The sequence below is a fragment of the Anomaloglossus baeobatrachus genome, chromosome 5, assembly GCF_048569485.1.
Source record: "Anomaloglossus baeobatrachus isolate aAnoBae1 chromosome 5, aAnoBae1.hap1, whole genome shotgun sequence".
NCBI classification, from domain to species: domain Eukaryota; kingdom Metazoa; phylum Chordata; class Amphibia; order Anura; family Aromobatidae; genus Anomaloglossus; species Anomaloglossus baeobatrachus.
Window position 1 is genome coordinate 360582645 of NC_134357.1, and position 27210 is coordinate 360609854.

The 27210-nt window shown below is 45.4% G+C and overlaps 1 protein-coding gene across 1 annotated transcript; it reads left to right on the forward strand.

Annotated features, from left to right (window-relative positions):
• Positions 1 to 1319: 1319 nt before the first annotated feature.
• On the forward strand, positions 1320 to 23043 carry MAP1LC3A (microtubule associated protein 1 light chain 3 alpha). The gene is made up of 4 exons (XM_075349944.1): positions 1320 to 1541; positions 5394 to 5449; positions 13987 to 14093; positions 21469 to 23043. Exons 1-4 carry the CDS (start codon positions 1502 to 1504, stop codon positions 21626 to 21628), a joined length of 363 nt encoding a protein of 120 aa, XP_075206059.1. The 5' UTR covers positions 1320 to 1501; the 3' UTR covers positions 21629 to 23043.
• The last annotated feature ends 4167 nt before the right edge of the window (positions 23044 to 27210 follow it).

Genomic DNA, 27210 nt, shown 5'->3' on the forward strand with positions numbered 1-27210 from the left:
GGGGACGGGACCCGGACGAGCTCCCCTCAGCGGCAGCGGTACCCAGAGAATTGTTTTTCCCGGTTGTCAGCATTTGCTTATGAACTGAGTGAGTACACAAGAGTGACCCCTGCATCCCACGGCACCCCCACACCGAGTCCCGGGGCATCCCCCCTACCCGTGGAGGGCTACTACACCTTGCTTCCCCACTCCATCACCCCGAGTACTCCCAACGGCAGCGGCAGTACTCCCAAATTACTGTACACCATGGGTGGCGTCACGAACTATACATCAACTCCCCTGTAAATACTCTCTTTCATTTGAGTGGCCGCACGACCCCCGGTCCGGAGACCCTCGAGCCACAGCGACCCCGGATCCGAGCAGCTCGGCTGCTTCCACGGGGGGGGGCACACCTCCACAGTGCTGCTGTATTCTTTTGTTGTGTTTCGTGCAGTTACAGCAGATCGCACCTGTTTACACTTGTTTTGTTATATTTGGGGGTGCCGGTCAGTTTTTTGTTCTCAGATTAAGTAGCAAAAACCTGGTGACAAATTCCCATAAAAGAGGATGTAGCAGGTATGCAGGAAGCCTTCACACCAGACCCTGGTGCTTGCGGGGACAGAGGAGTAGGTCTGGTACATATCTCACATTGGGGACCAGGAGTTTTATCAGTCGCAGACTTTATATCCCGATCAAAGTGGAAGAGATTGTTTCTCCTGAAATAGTGGAGAGGATCGGAGACAGGACACATGGAGAATATTGTTTTTTTTATTATTGTCACACAACTCTGATCCAAGTTACCTATAAAATTCCTATTGAAGCAAAACTAATAAAAGAAGAAGATATCTATGATATATATATATTTTTTTTATTATTTTCTTTTATAGAATCTGTAACACTAGTTACATTCTCCTTTTATTAAGTAAAATAATATTTAATATTGTAAGCAGTATTTATGAGGAAGTAAATAAAAAAAAATATATAATAAATGAATGCAAAAATAATGTGCCCCGTGTGAGGATCGAACTCACGACCTTCAGATTATGAGACTGACGCGCTACCTACTGCGCTAACGAGGCTCTGGGAAAGAGGGCGCATCTGCAGCAGTTGAGTGTACACGTAAGCGCTGTTAATGACATCATGTTGTATAGTTCAGCTTTTATAACCGCATTCATTCTGACCCCATAAACACTTCTCAGCCGCCCGGTGTAAATAATATCTACTGTACGTAACGACTCACATGATGTGTTCACGAGCGGCAGGGCGAACAACAACCAGTAATGTACCGCTCTTACCACACGGTGGCGCTTCCCGGTCAGAAGAATCCAGCCTCCTCTTTGATGACGTCACAACATTTGTTCCAGTGTCTCAGCCCGGAGTGCGCTCAGAGGCTCGGGCACCGGGGACTGGGCACAAGCAGGCGGGGGGCGCAGTATTGGGGCACAGCGGGCGCAGAAGCTGGGGAGTCACATCTGAGCAGCCTGCCTGTACTCGGTAGCAGTCGGGACGACCAGAGCCCAGGATGCCGTCAGAGCGGCCTTTTAAACACAGGAGGAGCTTTGGTGAGTGCAATGTTTCTATTGTGATGTGTTTACTTTCTCAAGATGTCTTCTTGGTACTCATCTGCCCATAGATCCAGCAGGTTATTACTGCAGTCATTCTGAATGTCTGACCATCCTGATCAGAGACGATCACTTGAAGTTTTTTGGCAATAGATAAGTTAACGTCAATGGCGAATCGTCACTGTGTCCACCATGTCATTTCATGTTTCTACAAAACCAAAACAATAATACCGCCTGTTGATGTCCTCCGTGGCCTCTAATTTTGGCTGCCCTGAAACTCCGACAAAAACGGATATTTCTGTTACCATTCTTTACACTTACTACTAATTGCTTCTTGTTGATGGGGATTACTAATAAGTACAACATTTGTTTGGCGATGTACGCCATTACTAGTGGTTGGCACAGGCAGACGCGCCATCACCATTGCTGGTGGTGGGCCCAAGCGGACACCATTGCTGGGGGTGGGCCCAAGCGGACGCCATTGCTGGGGGTGGGCCCAAGCGGACGCCATTGCTGGTGGTGGGCCCAAGCGGACGCCATTGCTGGTGGTGGGCCCAAGCGGACGCCATTGCAGGTGGTGGGCCCAAGCGGACGCCATTGCTGGTGGTGGGCCCAAGCGGACGCCATTGCAGGTGGTGGGCCCAAGCGGACGCCATTGCAGGTGGTGGGCCCAAGCGGACGCCATTGCAGGTGGTGGGCCCAAGCGGACGCGATGGCTGGTGGTGGGCCCAAGCGGACGCGATGGCTGGTGGTGGGCCCAAGCGGACGCGATGGCTGGTGGTGGGCCCAAGCGGACGCCATGGCTGGTGGTGGGCCCAAGCGGACGCCATGGCTGGTGGTGGGCCCAAGCGGACGCCATGGCTGGTGGTGGGCCCAAGCGGACGCCATGGCTGGTGGTGGGCCCAAGCGGATGCCATGCTTCTGTGCAAGTTTTGCATATACTAAACAATGGCCTCAGAATTGACAGTGCCCATTGCCTAAGATAGCATTACATTTAAGTTATATGATGTCACTAAGCATTACATATCATTTTGTAGGATTCATGATAATGGCCGATGGATGGCGATTGTCTGAAATCAGTAAGGTCACCATATTTGGGAGGTTTCGACCCAATATTTACCACCCCCTTTACTACAAGAGGGGATTTTATCAGTTTACGTAAATGATTTCTGAAATATATTCTGTCCCTCTCATAACCTAGGAGATGACATGACACAAATGTAGGCATCCAGTAGTCCAGAACATCTAGATTAGGGACTTCTTTCTTTGCTTGCGCACATGAGACAAGGGCCCTTGAGTTAATTGCTGGGTCATCAGAGGTATAAGTCCCCTCCTGGGGTCAGAGAGTTTGCACCTGGCCTGTGATGGTTAATAGCACGTGTTGTCACCTGCTGTTTATTCCTTTGTTGTTCACATTTCTTTCCCTCTTGTGTTTCCTGTGATTAATCGAGTATGGAATCCGGAGTGATCACTTTACATCAGGATGTATATTTTAGATCTACCTCTGCCCTGTACGTGACGCACCATAGTATGTTTTCCATCAAACAAGCCATAATAATGGGCACCAGCCTCCGCAATGAGGTGTCCTTGAGGACATTTTCTTAAAAACAGCCGCCCAACCTTTATTTTAGAATAATCTGCATCTCCAGGAACATTTCAGACTTTGCCCCAGTTAATTATCTACAGAATATGTACATATGTATCTGATGGAAGTATCACAGGGTATTTCTGGGAATGAAGAGGGGGGAAGGTTGACCCCTTCAAAGGGTCCTCCCCATTGTAAACAGGAAGGCAAAAGAACCTCACCACATGTAAACAGTGTCCACCAAAGAACGCTCCCTCCTGTAAAGAAGGCCTACCAGAGACCCTCTACAGCTGGGGTCCCCAACCTGGCCCTCGGGAGCCCCATGTGGTTCGCGTGCCCATGATGTCAGCTGTCTTGAAGCTTGGTGCATTAGCATCAGTTCTAGCAAACTACTATAAAAAGCAGGTCTCCAGATGGGGACTTTTGTGAGTAGCCCTGCATGGAAGAGCAGATCTGATAAGGCAGGAACACTTAGATCTGCCTCAGAGTGATTTCTGTGGAAAAGCTTTGGCTGTATTACCAGTAATGAGAGCTCTGGGTGGGACTACTGTGAGGGGGATGGGAGCTGAATGTGGCTTCAAACCCTCTCTCAAAGCTGAATGTGGCTCTCCACCCTCTCCTAGAGCTGAATGTGGCTCTCAAGGTCAGAAAGGTTGAAGATCTCTGCTCTACAATGTAAAAATGTCACCCTGTAAACATGGTATGTCAGAGACCATGCCCCTCTGCCCCCATCAGCACTCCCTTCTGTAAACATTCCATCAGAGAGCGCTCCCCCATGTAATCAAGATCTGCCAAAGACCCTCTACAGTGTAAATAATACCCTACCCCTTTAAATGGGGTGCGCCAGAGAGCCCTCCCGCTTTAAATGGGGTGCGCCAGAGAGCCCTCCCCCTTTAAATGGGGTGCGCCAGAGAGCCCTCCCCCCACTAAATGGGGTCTGCCGGAGAGCCCTCCCCCCACTAAATGGGGTCTGCCGGAGAGCCCTCCCCCCACTAAATGGGGTCTGCCAGAGAGCCCTCCCCCCCACTAAATGGGGTCTGCCAGAGAACCCTCCCCCCACTAAATGGGGTCTGCCAGGGAGCCCTCGCCCCACTAAATGGGGTCTGCCAGAGAGCCCTCCCTCCCCCCCATTAAATGGGCTCCGCCAGAGACGCCTCTGCCTTTAAGTAGGGTCTGCCAGAGAGCCCTCCCTCTTTAAATAAAGTAAAAAAAAAAGCTCTCCCCTTTATAGGGTCCCAAAGAGATCCTCATTCATCCATACACCGCACCTGCCAGAGAAGATAACCCCCCCCCCCCTTCTTATTCAGGACCTGCAGGTTACCGTGATACCGGGTGTTTGCCATACAGGCTGTTCCTGAGCTCTCGTATGTTTATTTACCCCTGTAACACTTTCCTAGCCGTGTGGCTGTACATGGCGCTGTGTGTCCATCTACTGCAGTGTTTACACCTGATTTAGACACAGATGATCATGGCAGCCATCCAGTGCATATCCTTCCTCAGGCAAAACATGACGCCCTGCTCCCTTCCTCCACACGCGGCTATTTTCATCTATTTTCTGTCTTGTGGTGAAACATGAACTCTACATCGCTTGTAGTTTCTATAAAATTCTCATGATTAATATTTACCGTCGAGCTGGAGAGTAATGTTTCCTGGAGGAGAGTTCTAGTTCACGTCATATTGTTTACTGCTGGAAATGTTATTCAGCCCGGACCTGAGTGACATCCAATATGGCTGCCATTATCGTTCTCACAGGGACGGTTGCTCAACTTTTTAACTCTTTATTGCCATAAGTAGAGATATAAGAAAAATATCACTGCAGAACTCCACAGATGACCCTTTTAGGAGTCTGAAAAACTGGGTGACATCTCCTTTGAGGACTATGACAGCCATGATGGCTTCTACCTGTCTCCTGATACTTCGATTAGATGCCCTAACAGCAGTAAGCCCCTTGGATTCCAGATCGGGGCGCTATAAAAGAGCGGCGGTGTCAGTTGTGTCGTGACCCACACCTTTGTCAGCCGAACAAAAATCTTAGGTTAGGGAAGCCCCATTATCATTGTTTTTAATGTAGCTGAGCTGAAATACCACATACAAGCTATAGTTGGCCTCATGGATGTGATGGTGCTGTATGTTGCTTCACCAGATACCGGTGGTTATAAGGATGGAACGCAGCACCTCATGTTACACCTATCGTCTATTACTTTTTAACTGGTTTGTAATGAATTTTTTTTCCATCACAATAATTTCCTTTGTGTTTTCATTTACAGCTGAAAGATGTGCCGAGGTTCGTCAGATCCGTGAGCAACATCCTAATAAAATCCCAGTGAGTATCCTACATTAGTGACCCTTGGAACAGAACATTGGGATTTCTCCTACCATAAAATAATAGGATTTGGTTCTGTGTGCCTTTTCAAGCAGTTGTCAGGTAGTCACGTGCCAACCAGCTTCTCATCCATTTCTGTAAGCGGATAGGAAGCTAATCGTCATGTGATTGCAAGTATGCAAAGCACCCACACAAATCATCAAGATCTGCTGCTGGCAGCTCCCTTTGCAAATACCAATCAATGATGGCCCAAATTTGGTCAGTGGCAGACCAAAGATGTTGCAGGTCATGGCAGCACGTTTAGGCAACGCAAGCTGCTCAAAGTAGCACGAGCAACATGTGGCCTGGCATTATCTTGTTGAAAAACAGCTCCTAGGACATTTGGAGAAATGGCCATTCCACAAACAATGCAATGTAATGATGCCGAACAGTCAGCGTACCTAGAATGTAAACTAGACGTGTCCAGCTACCATACATTATTCTATACCACACCATAATTCTGGGAGTAGGACTCGTGTAAAGTTCACTCATGAAGGCTTGTCCAATGCAGCCTGCCCAGAACCCATATAATTTTTTTTTATTCTATAGTAAATTTGAGCCATAGAATAGTTCTCTCCGCAACACAGAGGTTGTATTGATATGTAATAGGGTCTAGTGCATGAAGTCCTATTCCAGCTTTTTATTTCGTACTGTGTAAATGTTTTTAGATTTACTCTATACCAGAAGGTTGCATATGAACTAATTTGTACAATAATCAATATTTGAGATTATATAATGCGTGTGCGCTCAGTTTTAGAGCTGCCCTATCTTCTGATAGTGGCCAGGTACTGAAGATCCACCACCCATAAAATCAATAGAAGGCAGATATGCAGTACCCGGTCGTAGCCGCTATCAGAGGATGGCAGCTCCGGAACTGAGCATTTCTGGCTGCCACTTCTGGCACCAAAAACAGCTTATCGACGGGGGTACCCATTTTCGGATCCTGGCCGATCAGACATTGATGAACTATCCTAAAGATAGGCCATCAATGTTTAACTCCTTCACGACCCATGACGGATATATCCGTAATGGATCGTGTGAGGTTAATACCCGCCCCCAGCCGTGGGCAGGCCGCGGCGATCCACGCACATATCAGCTGATTTCAACAGCTGACATGTGTGCCTGCAAGTTACGAGTGGAATTGCTTTCCACCCGCAACTTTTAACCCCCTACATCTCGCTGCCAAAATCTGGCAGCGAGATGCATATGCACACGGCCATTACTTTTACTTACCGCCGCCCCCACTGGAAGTCACGTGCGTGATCACGTGACTTCCGGTGGTTGTCATGGTAGCACAGGGTCATGTGATGACGCCTGTAGCTAACATGAGTCACTTGCTCTCAATGCCGGCATAGTGCCAGCACTGAGAGTAAAGCAGCATATCTGCAGTTCTCAGCTCTGTAGCTGAGATCAACAGATATGGAAGAACGATCAGATTGATTCATATAGCCCCCTAAGGGGACTAGTAAAATAAAAAAAAAAAGTTTAACCCCCCCCCCCCCTCAAAACCTAGAAGTTCAAATAATCCCCCTTTCGCCCCATTGAAAATGAAAGGGTTAAAAAAATAAGAAATATACACATATTTGGTATCGCCGCGTTCAGAAATGCCCGATCTATCAAAATGCAAAATCAATTAATGTGATCGGTAAACAGCGTAGCGTCAAAAAAAATTCCAAACGCCAAAATTATGGGGTTTTTTTTGGTCGCCGCAAGTTTTGCGCAAAATGCAATAACAGGCGATCAAAATGTAGCATCTGCGCACAAATGGTATCAATAAAAACGTCAGCTCGAGACACAAAAAAGAAGCAGTCACTGAGCCATAGATCCCGAAAAATGAGAACGCTACGGGTTTCGGAAAATGGCGCAAATCGTGTGCCACTTTTTTTGGACAAACTTGTGAATTTTTTTTTAACCCCTTAGATACAAGTAAACCTATACATGTTTAGTGTCTACAAACTCGCAACGACCTCAGCCATCACGACGACACATCAGTTTTACCATATAGTGAACATGGTGAATAAAATGTCCCAAAAACTATTGTGCAATCACTTTTTTTTTTTTGCAGTGTTTCCACACTTGGAATTATTTTGCCGTTCTCTAGTACACCATATGGTAAAACCTATGGTTCCATTTAAAACTACAACTCGTCCCGCAAAAAACAAGCCCTCATATGGCAAGATTGACGGAATAATAAAAAAGTTACGGCTCTCGGAAGAAGGGGAGCAAAAAAAAAAATGAAAAAACTGAAAACGCCCGGGGGCTGAAGGGGTTAAGTAGTGGACAGACTCTCCAAGTCACGGGTCCTTTTGGCAGCATGACTTCAATAAAGTAATGGCTGCCTGCACTGTCATCCTTGTATACTTTATGAAATCATCTGATTAATTTTGTCCATGGTATTTTGCTTCCTGACAGACCATGTTAACTGTTCATTGCTTTAGCATTTTTTTTATTTATTTTTTTAAATAATCAACTTTTATTATATTTTTCAGTTGACGTAGGCCATGCAAGGTTTTGTTTGTTGAAAGATATGGTTTTACTATGCTGCCATTTTTGTCAGAGGAATATAAATAACAGCTGTGTGTGTATGTATATGCATGTGCGTGTATGTGTAATATACACCACATGTGTGTGTATGTGTGTATATATAATATATATATATATATATATATATATAATATATATATATATATATATATATATATATATATATATATATATATATATATATATATATATATATATATATATATATATATATATATATATATATATATTACAGTGCCTACAAGTAGTATTCAACCCCCTGCAGATTTAGCAGGTTTACACATTCGGAATTAACTTGGCATTGTGACATTTGGACTGTAGATCACCCTGGAAGTGTGAAATGCACTGCAGCAAAAAAGAATGTTATTTCTTTTTTTATTTTTTTTTAAAATTGTGAAAAGTTTATTCAGAGGGTCATTTATTATTCAACCCCTCAATCCACCAGAATTCTGTTTGGTTCCCCTAAAGTATTAAGAAGTATTTCAGGCACAAATAACAATGAGCTTCACATGTTTGGATTATCTCTTTTTCCAGCCTTTTCTGACTAATTAAGACCCTCCCCAAACTTGTGAACAGCACTCATACTTGGTCAACATGGGAAAGACAAAGGAGCATTCCAAGGCCATCAGAGACAAGATCGTGGAGGGTCGTAAACGTAAACATCGGGTAACTAAGATAAGTGGTTACCCGATATTTACCTTGGTTACGAGTGTCCGCAGCTCTCAGGTGGGGGAGAGGGAGGGGGAGAGACAGAGAGAGAGGGAGGAGAGAGAGGGGGAGAGAGACAGAGAGGTAGGAGAGAGGGACTGATCACGGAGGCTGGCTTCTGGGCATGCTCAGTAGAGCAAGCAGGATCCTGCCTATCAGCATGCCAGCGTTCACCTGCGTTTGCGTGCTGTTTAGTCAGGATCCAGCAATTTGCAGAACTTGGACGCAGCTCAAAAACGCTACAAGTAGCGTTTTTAAAGATGTTAAAAAACTGCAAGTCGCTGGATCCTCACTATAACGCACGCAAACGCAGGTGAACGCATGTTAACGCGAGTCCATTGCAAATGCATTGAAATGAAAACGCATTTGCACTGGATCCGTTTCTGCGTTAAAAAAACGTTCAGGACGCATGTTAAAAAGACGTAGTGTGAAAGCAGCCTTAGTGAGGGAAAGTGCACCTGTGTGCAATCTAAGTGTCAGTCTATACACACCTTTTCTGAGGCCTGCTTCACATGTCCATGCAACACAGAAACGTTTTGCACGGTCTGTGGTGTAGGTGCGTATGTGTGTGCATATGTCAGTGTGTGTGTTCAATGTTTGCTGTCAGTGTGCTATCCATGTGACATACTCCTAGCACACGGATTGCATGTACTTCTATACTCACCTGTCTCCGGTTGCTGCTGCTTCCGGGTCCACGGTGCAGTGAATATTCAATGAGCATAATGAGCAGGGGTCGGAAGCAAGTGACAGCAGCCCTGAAGACAGCAGAGCTGCAGACAGGCGAGTATAGAAAATCATTTTATTTGAAAGACATGTGTTTTCTCCAGTACGTGTAACACGGATCACATCAGTGTGCTGTCCATCAGTGCTGCCAGAGAAAAATGGACCTGTCGCCGTGTGGAGCATACAGACAAGCGTGTGCACCAAACGGACACACGTCTGTGAGAAAACAGGGATATGTGCACAGACACATTGATTTTAATGGTGAGCCAGTGAAGAGAGGAAAAAAGCCGCACCCTCCTTAAAATAACAACTAGACTTTATTGAAAACAGTGCATAAAAATCATGGGGGTCCGTTCCAGGCACTGGAACCCAAAAGAACGATGGCCGTTTCGCGCAAATACGCTTCTACGGGTCCTTGCTCATGGTCTGCGTGTGTCCACGTCTCCGGTACGTGTTAAAAAGGACGTCACATGTACCAGAAACACGGATGTGAAAGAGGCCTGAAAGTCCCCAGAGGCTGCAACACCATTAAGCAAGAGGCACCACTAACCAAGCAACACCATGAATATCAAGGAGATCTCCAAACAAGTGAGAGACAAAGTTATTGAGAAGTACATTTAGACTACGTGCATCTTTTTGGTGACCAGCACTCAGCCTGGCACTTGGGTAGTAAAAATAAAATAAAGTAAAAATAAAGAAAAAAATTAATAAAGCGAGCACACTGTACTTAACGAGTCACTTGCACTACTTAACTGCTCCCACGGCCTCTCGATCACTTCCGAGGCAGCTCATTAGTCTCATACACATTCACAGCTTCCCTCGCCCATTGGCGTCTATGATTGGTTGCAGTCAGACGCGCCCCCACGCTGAGTGATAGCATGTCTGACGCTTCCAATCACAGGTCTGGTCTGCGGGTCTGTATCGTACAGTAAAAATAAATATATTTAAAACAAATTGACTTAGAGTTCCCCCATATTATGATACCCAGCACAGATCAAGCATACGGCCCCCAAAAACATCCCTGCAGGTCCGACGTAATCCACGCGAAGTCCCATGACTATTCTAGCTCTGCTACATCTAAAGTCACAACGCGCGATCATGGAACATGTCTCTTGACCTGAGGTGACCTCACCTGAGGTGAAGTCACTGAGTTCATTGAGGTCTCCTGGGATCAAGTAACCTGCGGTCACAGATGGCGGGCCATGGAAACCTCCAGCTGTGGCCACGGCTAACGTGAGTGACGTCTCCGCTGATCACGCAACTCATTCAGTCTCTGCCTGAAGCTCTCATCGGGTGGTCCTGTTTCATGATCGCACGCTGTGACTTTAGATGTAGCAGATGTAGAATCATTGTGTGACCTCGAGTGGATTACATTGGACCTGCAGGGGTATTTTTGGGGTTAATAAAGTGGTGAAAGAGGGTGCTTTTTGTATTTTATTTCAAATTAAGGATTTTTTGGGGTGTTTTGTGTTTATTTCTTTTCACTTACAGATTAGTAATGGGGGGGGTCTCATAGATTCCTCCCATTACTAACCTAGGGCTTGGTGGCAGCTGTCATCTTGTTTCATGGTGGGGACCGCACACCAGGTTTTATAATTATTTATTTGAATAATTTAAAAAAAAAAAAAAAAAAGCCGCATGCAGTTTCTCCTATCTTGATACACTGCCGAGATAAGCGCACGGCTGAGGACTGCAGCCTGTAGTAATAATTATAATATTCTTTATTTCTATAGCGCCAACATATTCCGCAGCGCTTTGCAATTCAGGAGGATAATATACAAACAAGTAACAGTTATAGAAAATACAATATTTAGAAGGAAAAAAAAGACAACCCTGCTCGTGAGAGCTTACAATCTACAATGAGATATGGGGGGGCAAGGTACAAGTGCTTATTTACGACAATCCAGCCATCTCAAGGAAATGGGGGATAGATAATGGCTTCCTGGACCAATTGGCCTGAACCTTGATATGCATTTCGGTGCCATGGAGTTTGACATGGGGTTATGTTGTGAGCAGTTGTAGAGGGACTGTGTGAATTGGATTTGATTAGGGAGTGTCATAGGCCGCCCTAAAAAGACGCGTTTTTAGGGAGCGTCTGAAGCTGAGTAAGTTGTGATTCGTCCTAACTTCTTGGGGTAGAGCGTTCCAGAGGATTTGTGCAGCTCGGAAGAAGTCTTGGATCCGGGAGTGGGAGGTTCAAATTAGTGTGGATGTTAGTCGAAAGTCATTTGTAGAGCGTAGAGAACAGGTGGGGCGATAGACAGAGAGGAGGGTGGAGATATAGGGGGGTGCCGCACTGTGGAGAGCTTTGTGGGTGAGAACAAGCAGTTTGAATTGGATCCTGTGATATATGGGCAGCCAGTGCAATGACTGGCACAGAGCAGAGGCATCCGAGTAGTGGTTGGCCAGATAGGTGACCCTGGCTGCTGCATTAAGGATGGACTGAAGAGGAGAGAGACTAGTTAGGGGGAGACCAATTAATAGAGAGTTACAGTAGTCAACGCGAGAGTGGATCAGGGCCACAGTGAGGGTTTTTGTCATTTTATCGTTACAGCCTGTAGCCGTATCCTTTATTTGTGCTGGGTATCATAATGTGGGGGGACCTTACACCAATTTTATTTCTTTATTTTACTGTACGATATAGTCCCGTCTACCGGCATCTGTGATTGGAAGCATCACACACGCTGTCACTCAGCGTGGGGGCACGTCTGACTGCAACCAATCACAGACGCCGGTGGGTGGGGAAAGCAGTGCATATTCAATGAAGGTAATGAGCGATCCCGGAAGTGAATAATTGGCTGCGGGAGCGTACAGCTGCACTGGTTACTCAGTAAGCATAAAGTGCTTGCTCCTACCCTTTGTCCCCATAGACTCTATATGGGGACTGGCATCCGGCCAAATGACAATGGATTAAATGGATTAATTCCCATCACTAGTGAGAAACGCAGGGACAAAATGCAAAAAGAATTGATATGCTGCGTCTTTGTGGTCACCACAAAGATGCAGTTGAAAAAGCCTTTAATGTGCGCACAGCAAAAATGAAATCTCGTAGACTTTGCTGGGGAAGGAAATGCATGCAGTTTGGTGACCAAAACTGCACCCGCAAAACGTGGCAAAAACCGCAGCGTGTGCATAAGACCTTAGGGTTGGGTTCTAAAAAAAAAAAATAAAATATACCAATCTTTGATGATCCCCTGAAGCACCATCAAATCCACTATCATCAAATGGGAAGAACATGGTACCACAACAATCCTGCCAAGAGAGGGCTGTCCACCAAATGTCTCAGCCTTGGCAAGGGGGCGGCATTAATCACAGAGGCAACACAAACACCAAAGGTAACCCTGAAGGAGCTGCAGAGTTCCCAAATAGAGACTGGAGACTCTATAGAACTGGCCTTTATGGAAGAATAGCTAGAAAAGAAAAAAAAACCCTGATGACATTTTGGGTTATCAGGTAGCAGTACATGAAAAATGCCAAGGGAGTGAATAGTTTTGCAAGGCACTGTATTCAGTGGTGCCATTTTGTGGCACTTAATTTCTGTATTGCAATATATTTTCCCATTCAGAAACAAATCATTTTGTCATCTGTGTGTTGTTTCCAATTTTCATCTATTTCTGGTCCATGTGTCCGTTTCTACCATCTGTGTGGCATCCATTTTTCTCTTACGCAAAATAAAGTCACATTTTTGTAACTCTCTTACGTTTCACCCAGTAAAAAGCAGCTGTCACTCAGATGACACACTGATGGCATTCGAGTGTTAAGGGTGCTTTACACGCTGCGACATCGCTAACGATGAATCCTCGGGGTCACGATGTTTGTGAAGCACATCCGGCGCCGTTAGCGACATCGCAGCGCCAAGGAGCGACGATCAATGATCGCAAAAACGTCAAAAATCGTTGACACGTCGCTCCTTTTCCAAATATCGTTGTTGGTGCATGCCGCTGGTTGTTCGTCGTTCCTGTGGCATCACACATCGCTGTGTGTGACACCGCAGGAATGACGAACATCTCCTTACCTGCGTCCACCGGCAATGAGGAAGGAAGGAGGTGGGCGGGATGTTCCGCCCGCTCATCTCCGCCCCTCCGCTTATATTGGCCGCCTGTCGTGTGACGTCGCTGTGACGCCGCACGACCCGCCCCCTTAGAAAGGAGGCGGTTCGCCGGCCACAGCGACGTCGCAGGGAAGGTAAGTCCGTGTGACGGGTGTAAGCGATGTTGTGCACCACGGGCAGCGATTTGCCCGTGATGCACAACCGACGGGGGCGGGTACGCTCGCTAGTGATATCGCAGCATGTAAAGTGCTGTTTACTCATTTTTTTTTTCCTGAACCCATAAACTGTTAGACACCACCTAACGCCTTAAATCTATGGCAATCTTGTGCACTGCGGTTATTATTAAGTTATCTCCAATATCAGCCGTAACAATGGCACCTGTAAGTGGTACCTCTGTATTTCTGTATTAAAATAAATGTTTATCAATAATTATATATATCAAAGATCTAACCTGTGCTTCCTCTGTATTTAGGTCATTATCGAAAGATATAAGGGAGAAAAACAGCTTCCAGTGTTAGATAAAACCAAATTCTTGGTTCCAGATCACGTGAACATGAGTGAGCTAGTAAAGATCATCAGGTAATAGAAATATTAATGTCACCTTTAACATTTCATTTTGAATCAGGTTTTGAAGCCAATGCTAAAAATGGATTGTAAAGGAAGGTGAAGTACAGTATATCAAAATTGTGAATATACCCCTGACATTTTTGTAAATATTTTATATCTTTTCATGGGACAACACTGAAGATATGACACTTTGATACAATGTACAATAGTCAGTGTACAGCTTGTATAACAGTGTAAGTTTGGTGCCCTCTAAATATCTCAATACACAGACATTGTCTAAATCGCTGGGAACAAAAGTGAGTACACCCCCAAGTCAAAATAGTAAAATTGTGCCCAATTTACCGGTGTCATGTGACTCAGTAATGTTACAAGGTATCGGGTGTGAATGAGGAGCAGGTGTGTTAAACTCTGTATTATCACTCACACACACTCTCTCATACTGGTCACTGGAGATTCATCATGGCACCTCATGTCAAAGAATACGCTGAAGATTTGAAATAAAAAATGATTGCTGTACATAAATATGGCCTACACTATAAGAAAATTGAAACTGAGCTGCAGCACGGTGGCCAAGACCATACAGCGGTTTAACAAGACAGGTTTCACTCAGAACAGGGCTCGCCATGGTCAACCAAAGAAGCTGAGTCCACGTGTTTGTCGTCTTTTCAAAATAGATATGAGTGTTGCCAGCACTGTTGCAGAGGATAAAGGGGTGGGTGTCAGCCTGTCAGTGCTCAGACCATATGCTGCACACTGCATCAAATTGGTCTGCATGGCTGTTGCCCCAGAAGGAAGCCTTTTCTAAAGATGATGCAGAAGAAAGCCCACAAACAGTTTGCTGAAGACAAGCAGAATAAGGACATGGATTACTGGAACCATGTCCTGTGCTCTGATGAGACCAAGATAAACATATTTGGTTCAGATGGTGTCAAGCGTGTGTGGAAACAACCAGTTGAGGACTGCAAAGACAAGTGTGTCTTGCCTACAGTAAAGCATGGTGGTGGCAGTGTCATGGTTTGGGGCTGCATGAGTGCTGCCGGCTGTGGGGAGCTACAGTACATTGAACGGACCATGAATGCAAACACGTACTGTGACATAGTGATGCAGAGCATGATCCCCTCCCTTCAGTAACTGGGTCATAGGGCAGTATTCTAACACAATGTCCCCAAACAAACCTGCAAGATGACCACTGCTTTGCTAAAGAAACTGAGGGTAAAGATGTACTCCGTGGTTGAGACATTAATGTTTGTGTGTAGAATGTACACTGTTGGGCTAGGTTCACACACTGAGTTTTTTTGACGCTGCGTTTGTGTGCGGTTTTTGCGGCAAAAAACGCACAAAAACGCACCCGCGTAAAAAAAAGTGGCCAAAAATGCACGCATTTTTGCCGCGATTTGTTGCGTTTTTTGCTGCGCTTTGCTGCGGTTTTGCTCACTGCATCTTTATGCGTTTTTTATCAGTGAACAAAAAAAAAAGGTCTGATGTCATTTCCTTCTTCAATATGTTCTTCATTCTCCACTGGTGTATGCAGGAGAGCAGACAGCTGGAGAGCTACAAGGCTCAGCATACTCCATCCAATAGTGTATGCAGGAGAGCAGACAGCAGCTGGAGAGCTACAAGGCTCAGCATACTCCATCCAATAGTGTATGCAGGAGAGCAGACAGCAGCTGCAGAACTACAAGGCTCAGCATGCTCCATCCAGGACTGTATGCTGGAGGGAGAGTCAGAGGGAGCAGACCTACAAGGCTCAGCATCCTCCATCCAATAGTGTATGCAGGAGAGCAGACAGCAGCTGTCGAACTACAAGGCTCAGCATCCTCCATCCAATAGTGTATGCAGGAGAGCAGACAGCAGCTGTCGAACTACAAGGCTCAGCATCCTCCATCCAGGACAGTATGCAGGATTTCTTTGCCCCCCAAACAAAAAAAATGACGTAGGCTTCGCCATACTTTTGTATGCTAGCCGGGTACAGCAGGCAGGTACGGGCTGCCCCCAACCCCCAGCTGCCTATTTGTACCCGGCTGGGAACCAAAAATATAGAGAAGCCCTTTTTTTTAATTATTTCATGAATTTCAGGAAATAATTAAAAAAAAAAAATGATGTGAACTTCGCCTAATTTTTGTTTCTAGCCGGGTACAACTAGGCAGCTGGGGATTGGAATCCACAGTGCAGGGGGCCCATGCTTTCTGGGCACCCCCGCTGCGAATTGCAGTCCGCAGCCACCCCAGAAAATGGCGCTTTCATAGAAGCGCCATCTTTTCCTGCGCTGTATCCAACTCTTCCAGCTGCCCTAATGCCGGGTGGCTCGCTGGGTAATAATGGGGTTAGGGCTAGCTGTATATTATCAGCTGGCCCTAAGCCCGAAATTCATGGTGTCACGCCAATATTAGACATGGCCACCATGAATTTCTAGTAAAGATAAAAAAAACACAACACACAGAAAAATATTTTTATTAGAAATAAAACACAACACAATTAGTGACTCCATCTTTATTGAAATAAAGAACCCCCCTCCGCAGTAATCCTGGGTCAAGGGTCCCGCGCCATCCAATCCGGATCCAATATCATCTGATCGGTTTGCTGGAAGGCAAAGCGACCAGATGATGTGTCAGGATCAAGTGCCTGAATCCCATCACACATCAGCTGATTGTATAAAAGCCGTTTATACAATCAGCAGATGCATCGGTGCAAAAAAAAAAAAAAAATACTCACTCATGTGCTGATTACCGGCAGCTCCTAGAGCGATTGGAGGAGTCTGATCCCGTCCAATCGCTGCAGCAGCTGCCGGTAATCAGGGATGAAGTCTCCTGACGCATCCGCTGATAACCGGCCGGGCGCCGGCGTCAGCCCGAGACTTACGATCAGCTGATGCGTCAGGTGACTGCATCAGGTGATCCATCGCAAGGTCCTGCATCCTGCAGGCATACGTACCCGAGGAGACTGCACCCAGCCAGAGCGACGGTACCGTGAGTGGAGCTGGGAGCGGGCATGGCACCGGGAGTCTGCAGACAGGTGAGTATGATTTATTTTTTTTCTACTGTACACTTTTGATTTCGCAGCTGCCTCCACCTCCCGCCCAGACATGGCGCCGCACGGCAGCTGACATGCACAGGACTGGAGGTGGACGCAGCAGTGACTGTACCGGGAGGATTCACGCTTCTGTATATACTGACAGAAGGAATCCTCTTCCTGTACACGTCACTTTACTACCCACCTCCTGGGTTTATAGCTGCGCTTTTGGTCTTAGAAACGCACCAAAACGCACCAAAACGCAGCTATTTGCGTTTCTCATTGCGTCTTTCAACATCCCATTGCACTCAATGGATGAAAAGCGCAGTGAGAAACGCGGGAATAATTGACATGCTGCGTTTTTGTGGCACCACAAAAACGCAGCTGAAAAAAAACGCTGTGTGCGGACAGCAAAAATGAAAACTCATAGACTTTGCTGGGGAAGCAAAGTCATGCAGTTTTCTGAGCAAAAACGCACCCGAAAACTGCGCAAAAACGCAGCGAAAAACTGTGTGAACTTACCCTTATACACACTGTACACTGACTACTTTACATTGTATCAAAGTGTCGTATCCTTAGTGTTGTCCCATGAAAAGATATAATAAAATATTTACAAACATGTGAGGGGTGTACTCACTTTTCAAATATATTGTATATAGTAGAAATCATACTATTTTCTGTTAAAATTCATTTCTTGCTTTTGGCTTCACAAACCTGCGTCTAAGATTTTCATAAGCAGTCTTATCTGTTTATATTAAAAGTAATATTTTCACTTTGGTATTTAGGGGTTAACCTATTATTCCAAGTTCACATGGTCTCGCCACAGTAAGTTAGAACAATTGAAATCTAGACTTCAAGTTTAGGTTTGCACAAAGTTTTTTTTCAATAGGATTTGGAAGTGGATCTGCTCCAAAATCCTCCTCAAAGACCAGTTCATTTACTCTTTTAATTGCTGTTTCCAGTTTTATTTTTTGCTAACAACAAAGGTTGCAAAACACAATTCTGAAATACTTTTTCAAAACTGCTTCCTGAAAAAAAAAAAGAATGTATCCTGAAGGAGAGGCCTTTAAAATAACTTGCCAGAATTTTCCGCCTCCAAAAAAAGGTTGCGTGAACCTAGCCTTTTATACCCAGAGATAGTCTGTGGAGAATCTAGAAGCCTAAAAAACATTAAAATATGTTTTCCTGGCGGTATATTAAAAGCTTTGCTTAGATATGCATTTAGAGAACAAGCATGTCATAGAATGGGTCCCTCCCGATGAGCCAACAAGCAGTGGCTTGCTCTGGTGGACTCAAGCTATACATGTTCTTAATAGTCAGCCATTATCTGAAAGATCACAAAATGATCAGCTTACTGCAAGTTTACTCTTTCTGTATAAAGCCGGTTTTGACCTTGAAGGGTGTTTTAGAATGGATTTGAAGATTCAATAATAATTGGCTGCATATTAGTAATGAGCGAGCACGACCATGCGTAACGAGCAGTTGGATACTCGGACAGGCTCAACTGAAACCATGGGGAACGCAAGCATTTTTCCGCAAGATGTTCCGTAATAATGGTCGAGTTTACCTTTTGACTTCCAAATACTCTACATGAGTCAAGCCGGCCTGAGTGTTCGACTGCTTGTTACGAGTGCCGAGCATCGGAGCATGGTAGAGCTCGCTCATCACTACTATACACAATGGCTAGAAAACTAAGATTGACATAGACTTTTCCAGAATTAAAACGAGTGTATGGGTAGTGCGCATATCCTAAAGTGAGAGGTTAGGACTGTGGCATGGCATTACCTGCTACCTCCCTTCTCAAAGGCAAACTCAAAGCTGATACTAACAATATTCATGTGGTAGAATCAAACCGAACCATCAGTGACGTAATTAGTGTCCTATGGGCCCCAGTGCAAAACGTGAACCTGGGCCCCAACCTGCATGTTGGTCAGATGTAAGGTCCCTTTTTGTGTTCTACATCCTATAAAGACATACAGGTTTGCTCCTCTTGTTGTGATGACCCTCATCCTGGTTCTTTCCTGTAATAATGCTCCCTGTCTCGACGCCTTCCTATAATGTCTTCTATTGTGGCCCCTTCCTGTAATATTATCCCCCATCCTGGCCCCTTCCTGCAATAATCTTATCCCTCTGGGGTAGCAGCAACAATGTTTCCTATCGTGTAATAATGTCCCCCTTCCTGCAGTGACCTCCATTCTGCCGCTCTTCTCAAACATATTTAACAAAGAAATTATTCTCCTTACATTTTCCTGCACACACATTGTTCGGTGTTCCTTAGCCAGCGCAGAGGCCGACCGCTGACTTTGGTGTGCTCACATCACTGCCATGCGCTGCCCAACATGGGCACGCTGTCATCAGCTGCCAGCCTCTGTTTGAGCGACAGCTGAAGTGCCAGCATCAGTTCATGGTCTTGCTTATACCCTCTAGCATGGATGCCGACTCACTCACCACATCTGCCAGACTGTGTGCTCCCTTGCTTCCTCTCAGATCTCCATGTCCTGTCCCCCTGCTCCTTGGACCTGTGGCACCGCACGGGTTCCTCGGGAGCGCGCACGCTCTCCATCTTAAAAGGACAGCCCACTAATACCCCGAAATCCAAGGCTGAGAGACCCTCTTAAGGCATCTACCCACTAGGGGACATGCCTAAGCAACATAGAAATTTGTTCCTGTACTCGTACCCGCCTTTCTAGACCATCCGTACCTGTCTGCCTCAGCCATCTAATAGACCATAGGAGTGAAAAAAAACAATTAAAATGTAACTTTTAATATCATTAAAAAGTCATGTGACCAACCACACACAAAAACACAATTGGCAGGGTACAGCAGATATAATAACAAATGCCAGGAGGCAGACATGGGTAAACGGCAAACTGGCCCTAATTAGGCCCTGATAACCTCTCCCTACCTATCAATGGAGGGTATGATGCCCTAGGGTTGTGGCGCCCCCATTCACCGACGGGAAACCCTAAATAGCCCTGTTAAACCCTACACAAATAAACACCAAAATTAAACATAATTAACAATAGCCCCCATCACAATGCAACGGGTAGGAAAACGAATGGTAACTTATGTGATGATGATATTCAAAGACGCAGTCCCGACGCGTTTCCTCCCAAGGATGCCAGGGATTCATCAGGGGACACAGACCAGAGGGTAGATAGCAAATGTATAAGCCTCCCTGGGGTACTAGATGGATGGTGCAAGAGGGTGATACCCTCTTGCACCATCCATCATCAGATAAATTACCATTCATTCTCCTACCGTTGCATTGCGATGGGGGCTATTGTTAATTATGTTTAATTTTGGTGTTTATTTGTGTAGGGATTAACAAGGCTATTTAGGGTTTCCCCATCGATGATTGGGGGCGCCAAAACCTCTCCCTACCTAGCAATGGAGGGTATCAGGGCCTAATTAGGGCCAGTTTGCCGTTTACCTGTGTCTCCCTCCTGGCGTTTGTTATTCTATCTGCTGTACTCTACCAATTATGTTTTTGTGTATGGTCACATGACCTTTTAATGATATTATTAAAAGTTAAATTTTAATTGTTTTTTTTCATTCCTATGGTCTATTTGTTGTATACCCTTTAGTATTGGCTGCGGCCTGGTCTTTGCATGCCTCAGTCATCTAGTCTGCATCAGCCATCCCGCCTGCACTACACTCTACCTGTCGATAACTGAGCCCGTCCCTGCTCTGGGGGTCAGCTGCCACAGTTCCAGACACTGTCCTGGGAGTGGCACCTGGTGTTTATCGGCAGCCAAGTCCACACTTCCCATCTGGGGCTTTGGCGTCTACCTTAGTTAAGCCACTCCCATGCCAGGGTAAGCCCCGGTCCCTCCTGTGGTCCAGTGGGTCCAATCCCAGTGTTACAGCATCGTGTATTTTACTGCACTGAGCTGGCGAGTCTCTGCACCTTACTACAACTCAGCTGAATGTGTGTTCTCAGATGTACTTTGTGCTGAAATAGATGTTGGCGGGCCCCCACCACCCGCACGGGCCCCCACCACCCGCACGGGCCCAGGCGCAGTTGCACCCTCTGAAACTGGGATCATTACACCCCAGAGAATTATTAAATGGAACCCTTTCCAAAACAAAGGGGTTGTCCAAATTTATTACAGAAATGTCTGCAACTGAACTTCCATTTCATACACGTGCGTGGGTTGTTTCTGCACCACATGCATGGATTCCTGCAGTCCAGACATAGAAATTTGTAAATTGTGTTGGCTTTTCCCTTTTGAAGAGACTTTACCTTCTCCCTGTCCCATACACTTCAAGGAACAGCGAGCGTTATAATCTCCTGTCGACATACAGTGTAAAGTGATCGCCCTCATTGCTCACATTTCGATACTGGTTTCTAACTAATGTTTGCTTTCTTCTATAGGCGCCGACTACAGCTGAACCCGACACAAGCCTTCTTTCTGCTGGTAAACCAGAGGAGCATGGTTAGTGTATCCACTGCCATCTTGGATATATATGAACAGGAGAAAGATGAAGACGGCTTCCTGTATATGGTGTACGCCTCACAGGAAACCTTTGGTTAATGATGACTAAGGCTGATGGTGTGCACATGTATACCATCATCGGTGCACACTGACTGTAACGTTTGCGCACTGTTTCTTCGCAGTCACATACACATAATTTCTCTCCAGTATGGTTACACGGACATTCCACATCTACATGTGTGCCGATCTTCATGCTCCCATTCCTACTTCCATGACACTATACACTGCATGTGCTGATGCTTCCACACCATTGATTCCCTACACTTAGCCATAGATCTTTGCTTCTCCGTCATCACTAGGCTGGGGGGATACAAGTAGAACAAGGTTTTAATTGACACATATATTGTCTACATGTTTTGTGCAACAAAGGCCCCCAGCTTGTGTCTGTGTACACACGTGTGTTTTGTGAACTTGACAAGTGGCCGCCATTCGTTCTTCCCGCCATTTTTAACATACATGTTCTAAGCAGTCAGTGAGTTAGCTTACTTATTTTATGTTTTAAGCTGGAACTCATCTTGGTTTTGTATAATCCGAAAGAAGTTGTAGACCAACTTCTGATGGGTTATGATGACATATTACTGCCAGAAGGCCTTGCTGTGGAAACGTAGGCCAAGGTTTGGTATGAAAGGCTACACCACTACGCATTCTGTAATTAACGCTGTACCCGTACAGGATAATGGATGACGTACAGGAACATAATGACCTTTCTGATATTTGACCAGTCCTGTTCACACTTTCTATAAAGTTGTATTATCATCCGGTAAGAGGTTCATGACTAAAACATAATGGGAAGATTTATCAAACCTGTTTGAAAGAGCCTGAGTTTGTTGCCCATACCAACTAATCACTGCCACTTTCATATTAGTACGCTGGTTTTAAAAAAATTAAAGCTGCGCTCTGATCTGGTTGCTGTGGGCAACCAGCCGTTTTGTTTTTTTTAAGGTCTTGATAATTGAGGCCCAATTTTAGTTAGGAAGTCACTTGTGTGAACTTGGCTTTATGCCAAAACCCATAACCAAGTCCCAAAATATGTAATCCATCAGGCTTGACTGAGGCCTAGTTCTGCAGTCCATACAGAGAGGCATGCCAGAAGCCAGTTTGTTTGTATTTGTTACCTTAGGTTATTGGGTTGATTTTATGTGGTAAAACTGACAAGAAAACCTTTTAGGGCAGATTACTTCTAGTTTTGTTCAGATACTAACCTCCTGACTTGCCTGTCCTGTTATAAGTGATGTTATGTTTTTATCTTTAGCACTTTTAACTGTTTTGCTATCAATTTCTGTTCTTTTGTTATGTATAAACAATATGCTGAGTGACAATATAACCAAACACCCTTCTAAAATTCTGAAAAATGTAAAAAAAAAAAACAAAACAAAAAATCTATGTATAAATGCTGATGTGTATATAAAGAGGGATGTTCCATATGTATAAAGATTAATAAAAGTTTAAATGTACGAGCTGTGGTCTTCCAGTCTGCTTCATCGAAACTCTACTGGCATAAATCATTGAAAGAATACTTCAACACCGGGGAATATTTACTATAGCAAACTGCGGCTCTGACACATGGAGACGGTTGATGCCCCCCAGTTGAGGAATGGAACCATTGTACCCAGTGATTCAGCACTGACATGACATTGTATACTTGTAATATAAAGAGTACCCAGTGCCTCTGCCAAGTTCTTTTTAACGAGAACCTGTCCAAAAATTTAGTTAAAGGGGTATTCCCATCTCCAAGATCATATCCCGTGGGCCGGCATTCACAGTAGATTTGTAATGACATCAGCAGACCCCCACCTATCATGGCAACCCATTGGCGTCTTGTGATTACATCACGGGCACACCGATGGGTGAGAGAAATAACACGCCCCGTGTTGGCGTGTGTGAAATGCCACTGTCAGAGATTGATAGCGGCACTTAACTAGTTAACAGTCGCAGACAGAGCTTTGATCCACCCACAGCGGTTAGAGGCACTTGATAAATCAGCCGTAATGTGCGGGGAAAGATAAGGGCTCGGCCTGCAAGCCTGCATCAAAGGCAGAGACACAGCTTTTGATGTAACTGTACGTCAAATGTCATGAAGGGGTTAATGGCTCCACACCGCTTCCTATATACTTTATGGCTCCCACAACCTCTTAAATACTTCATTATGGCCTCCCCTTCTACCTATATAGTGTGATGGCCCCCACAAATGTACAACAGTTAAAAAAATGAACAAACAAAGATTATACTCCCCTAACCCTTATCCCTGACACCGCCGCCTTAGTTTCTTTTTATGGCGGGCCCGCAGAGGCAGTGCGATGAAATGATGTCATCGTGCTGCCTGCGACTACGGTAGGCACGCTTTTGTCTGGTGAGCTGCACACCAGCAGTCTGTGGGCTGGGAGACTGACAGCGATAGAACATGGAGCCTTTGATGGAGTCTGAATGCGTCTGCTATTCAGTGTGTCCACCACCATTAACTTGAGAACGGCGGCAGCTATAGCATAGAAGTGGTGTCTAGGTATAGTAAAGTAGCCATGCGCTACGCAATGAAACCACCTATTGCGCCACCTGGTGGAAAACAACAGAGTTAGCATTTTTATATTGAAAACGTAATGAGCTAGAGAAAAAAGTGAATTACAAAGTTGTAGGGCATCATCAATTCAATACGAATCGACACCTTGCATACAGAAATGCTATGATAAGAACGTGTAAAACTCACAAGGCTGCGGACATGATGCGATACCTCATGGAGACCTTCCTACAAGTCATTGGGTATGGTGGCTGTGTGGAGTGGCCTCCACGCTCACCTGACCTGACCCCATTGGACTTCTTTCTGTGAGGTCATATCAAACAGCAGGTATATGCGACCCCTCCATCAACATTGCAGGACCTACGACGATGTATCACAGATGCTTATGCAAACGTGTTACCTACCATATTGCACAACGTGCAGCAAGATACAGTATGCTGTGCAGAGTCCAGATGTGCATTGCAGTTGACGGTGGACACTTTGAGCATCAAAGTTAAATGAGCGCCATATGGGTGACCAGCATTCAATTTTGGGGGGGGGGGGGGGGGGTCATGGGTTTCATATAGCATTTCTGTATGTAAGGTGTCGCTTCGTATTAAATTAAAGATGCCCTACTTTTTTTTAATTCACTTTTTTTCTCTATCTCGTTCCATTTTCAAGATAAAAATGCTAACTTGTTTTCCACCAGGTGGCGCTATAGGTGGTTTCATTGCGTAGCGCATGGCTACTTTACTATACCTAGACACCACTTCTATGGCTATAGCTGCCGTCGTTCTCAAGTTAATGGCGGTGGGCAGGATATGGGTGGACACACTGCATACAGCAAAATCACAGTCTCCTTTGAAGCCTGATCACAGGAACGCTGCTATGATCAGGACGGAGGTCTTCAGCAGACCCCCTGCTGTCATAGCAACCCATTGGTAACCTGCAATTACAGGTGCATCGATAGGAGCTTAAAATGGCACGCCCTCATGCTGGTGTATGTTAAATTCCACTGTCAGAATTTGACAGTGGGATTTAACAGGTTAGGCCGGGTACACATCCGGCGTTTCGCCGGTTTGACGGATGCGGCGCATGCCAGTACAGTGTATACAGTGCACTGGCAGTGCAACAAGCGCCGGTCACATGCTGTCATGTTACCGGAGCATGTGACCCGGAAGTTGCGGCACTGCCACTGTACTGTATCATAATGTACTGGCGTGCGCCGCATCCGTCAAACCGGCGAAAAGCCGGATATGTGTACCCGCCCTCAACAATTGCTTGTGGAGGAACTGTTACCGGCAGGTCCTGGATGTAACACACAGCTATGGTGAATGTCATGAAGGGGTTAAGGAATAAGGACTATCTTATTACAATATGCAAATATGAGGGGACAGTACAGAGAACTTTAAGAATTTTTTTACACTTAGGCCTGAAAAGGTGACATCCACTATGGTTACAGGAATGAATATTTAATTGTTTTCATAGGTGCAGATTCTTTACTGTAAGAGCAGTGAAACAATGGAACTTTCTGCCACATGATATTGTATTTGGTGATTTCCTACAAAAGTTCAAGGAGGCTTGGATGTCTTTTTTTTGAAAAATGGATTATTACAGGTTATGGGTAGTGATGGGCAAACATGCTCGTTCATCAATTAAATATTAGCGTGCTTGGGTATTCGTGGAACTTTGCCGAGAATCATGGGTGCTCGGATATTCCGTCCGTGAATCAATGACCACAATGCACAGGCTCCCTTCACCGCATGATGTGAGCAGGAACCCCAGGGAGAGCTATTTGCAGTCTCTGAATGTCTTTCCTTGGGTATAAAACAATGTTCTTGGTTGTAGTGTGACCCCCCCCCCCCCCAAAACACACAAAAAAAGTGCCTCCAGTTCTGTTTATGGTGGCTGGCTGTATGTGGGCGGTCATTGACTTTCCATGATGCTCGTTAGTCGCGTTGAGTTAAGGCCCCTTTACAGACTCAGACTTTCTAGGGATCCCACCAGCGATCCCTACCTGGCCGGGATCTCTGGAAAGTCTCTGGTGAGCTGGCCAACGATGCAGCAGCGATACGGACCTGCAGAACGACCTCGCTGGTCGTTGGGGACGTGTCAAAGCAGCTATTTGAAAGAAAAAGTCGCTAACTAAGTTGTCGTAACGGTGTCAAACACAATTATGCTTGCTGCGCAGCGGGAAACAAAGGACCAAAAAATGTTCCTTAGAGATGTGTAGCGATCAGCGACCTCACAGCGGGGACCAGGTCGCTGATGCGTGTCACACACTGCAATGTCGCTGGGGAGGTCGCTATTACGTCACAAAATCCGTGACGTTACAGCGATATCGCTAGCGATGTTGCAGTGTGTAAAGGGGCCTCTAGTCTTACCAGCTCGAATTAGGTAGTGAGCATTCACGCATTTTTGTGCTTGTCCATCACTAGGTATGGGCACTAAATTTTGTGATGGAGATTGATTCAGGGAACTTATCTGATTGCCGTATGTGGAGGCGGGAGGAATGTTTCCCATAATATGGGGTAATTAGCATCTGCCTCTTGGGTTGTCTTCCTATGGATCACAAAGTTGATTTATTGGATGAACGCAATGATCATCTTCTTTCATCTATAAAGCTATTGAAAACACTGCCAGCTAAAAATGGTAAACTAACTTTTGTATATGGAAATCCGGCTGTAGCACAATACCAACACTATTACTGTGAAGTGTGGAAGTCAAACGCTCTACAGGACATTCCCGAGAAAGCGTTCAGTGTGTGCTCACAAACATTGCCTAATGTTTAAAGGAACACTCCCTCTCGTGACCCCCGAGCGCAGGGATCATTTTCACAGCGTGGGCTATCAGGCATTCTTACAGCAGGTCAAGTGACTGGATCCATCCCTGTAATAAAATATGCAGTTACTGAGATCATTGCCTTAGAGGCCGCGCTAACTTGTCACTGCAGCTCTATGGGTCTCTATAAATATCACTAAAATAACATTTGCTGCTCAGTAAATTGCTCATAAAATCCGTATTGAAACAGTATTCCCGAACAGTGACTTTGGACTTGTCTAAGGTGATAATTTACATGTACGGCATTATCTCTAATGGTCACCCCTTTTTACAGAAGTGTAAGGCTATG